General features: G+C 55.5%; 1 protein-coding gene across 1 annotated transcript; it reads left to right on the top strand.

The window, feature by feature from the left end:
- Window positions 1-343: 343 nt before the first annotated feature.
- On the top strand, window positions 344-1,129 carry GLOD5 (glyoxalase domain containing 5). Its single transcript, XM_033072771.1, has 3 exons — window positions 344-499; window positions 620-775; window positions 977-1,129. The coding sequence occupies exons 1-3, from the start codon at window positions 359-361 to the stop codon at window positions 1,127-1,129; spliced, it is 450 nt and encodes a 149-aa protein (XP_032928662.1). The 5' UTR covers window positions 344-358.
- Window positions 1,130-1,540: the final 411 nt, after the last annotated feature.

Genomic DNA, 1,540 nt, shown 5'->3' with positions numbered 1-1,540 from the left:
GGAGTACCCCAGAGGGGGCTGGAGGAAGGATCACACACCTGGTCCCATCCTTGGGGTTTGTGTGTGGAGAGCTTGGCATCTCAGTGACCCTCAGCGAGGTCACCTGGGTTGTCCTCACACCTGGCCCAGCCAGGGGCTCTAACGGCCACAGGTGCCACCAGATGCAGACCAGAGTCAGGATCTTGCAGGGAGGAGGATTTATTGCTTCTGTACTTGTGCCACCTACAGGACAAAGCAGAACCTGGGCTGTCCCAGCTCAGCCCTCAGCTCCCTGGACCATTTTCCATTTCCCTGGATCCCTGGATGTTCCTAACTCCCACATTCTCAGGTTTCCACACCAGTTCCCAGCCCTGAGAGCATGGCTTGGAAGGAGAAGGGCATGAGCCCACCTTCGTGTTTCATCCAGCACCTGGACCACCTTGTGTTGACTGTGAAGAGCATTGAGGACACTGTGGCCTTTTATTCCAAAGTCCTTGGCATGGAGGTGGTGACCTTCAAGGTAACCCTAACCTGAGTGAGCAGCACCCCACAGGGGTTTCCAGCACTGCTCAGGGGAGTGGGTGCTGAAGGTGTCCAGCCCAGGAAGTCTCCCTCACTTTTCCTTTTCCTTTGGGACCAGGGCAATCGCAAAGCTTTGTGTTTTGGCCAGCAGAAGTTCAACCTGCACGAGGCTGGGCAAGAGTTCGAGCCCAAGGCTCGGCGCCCGGTGCCCGGCTCTGCGGATTTCTGCCTGATCACAGCGGCGCCCCTGGAGAAACTGCTGGAGCACCTGGAGGTGAGGCAGCATTCCCAGAGTGTCCCCAGGGCAGAGTCATCCCAGGGGACACCAGTCCAGATCCTCTAAGTGACGATTTCCTGGAATTCCCCTGGAATTTCCTGGGGAATGTCAGGGTTGTCTCATCCCACAGTTCATGTTTTCAAGGCTGGGGGAGGAGGGCATGACAATGACGTGACTCTGCTCTCCTGTGTCCTCCAGGCCTGTGGGGTGGCCATTGAGGAAGGTCCCGTGGCCAGAACTGGTGCTGTGGGTCCCATAACCTCAGTCTACTTCCGAGACCCCGACGAGAACCTGGTTGAGGTTTCCAGGTACTGCACGGATGTGGCTGCAGGCACTGAAGGGAAACCTTGAGCACAGCCCAAGATCTGCCTGTGGCTCCCAGCAGGAGATAGACCAGGTTTACACAGGCCAGGTTTGCTGGCCCATTTAAAAGTCCAAGCTTTAATTGTGTAAACTGGGAGCAAGCCTCAAATCATACAAAAGCAGGGCTGCCAGGACATCGGGAGTTTTCCCAGGGCAGCCTACTCTGCTCTGGGAGTGAATCCTGCTTTTATAATCTCCATCACAGAGCCTTCATGGCCTTCTGGAAAGATCTGTCCTGCTGCTGCTGCACTGCAATTTTTGGGACATTTCCCTGATTCCTGCTATCCCTTTTGCTGCTGTTGAAGTCCTCATTCCTACACTGCCCACCTGTCACTCCTCTCCTCTTCAGAGTCACTTTCCCACAGCTGGAAATTTCTGTCTCCCTTCCTCTCATCCTGC

The sequence above is a fragment of the Catharus ustulatus genome, chromosome 14 (genome assembly GCF_009819885.2).
Source record: "Catharus ustulatus isolate bCatUst1 chromosome 14, bCatUst1.pri.v2, whole genome shotgun sequence".
NCBI lineage: Eukaryota > Metazoa > Chordata > Aves > Passeriformes > Turdidae > Catharus > Catharus ustulatus.
Note: the sequence above shows the minus strand (reverse complement) of the source record. Positions and strands in the feature narration are given on the sequence as shown.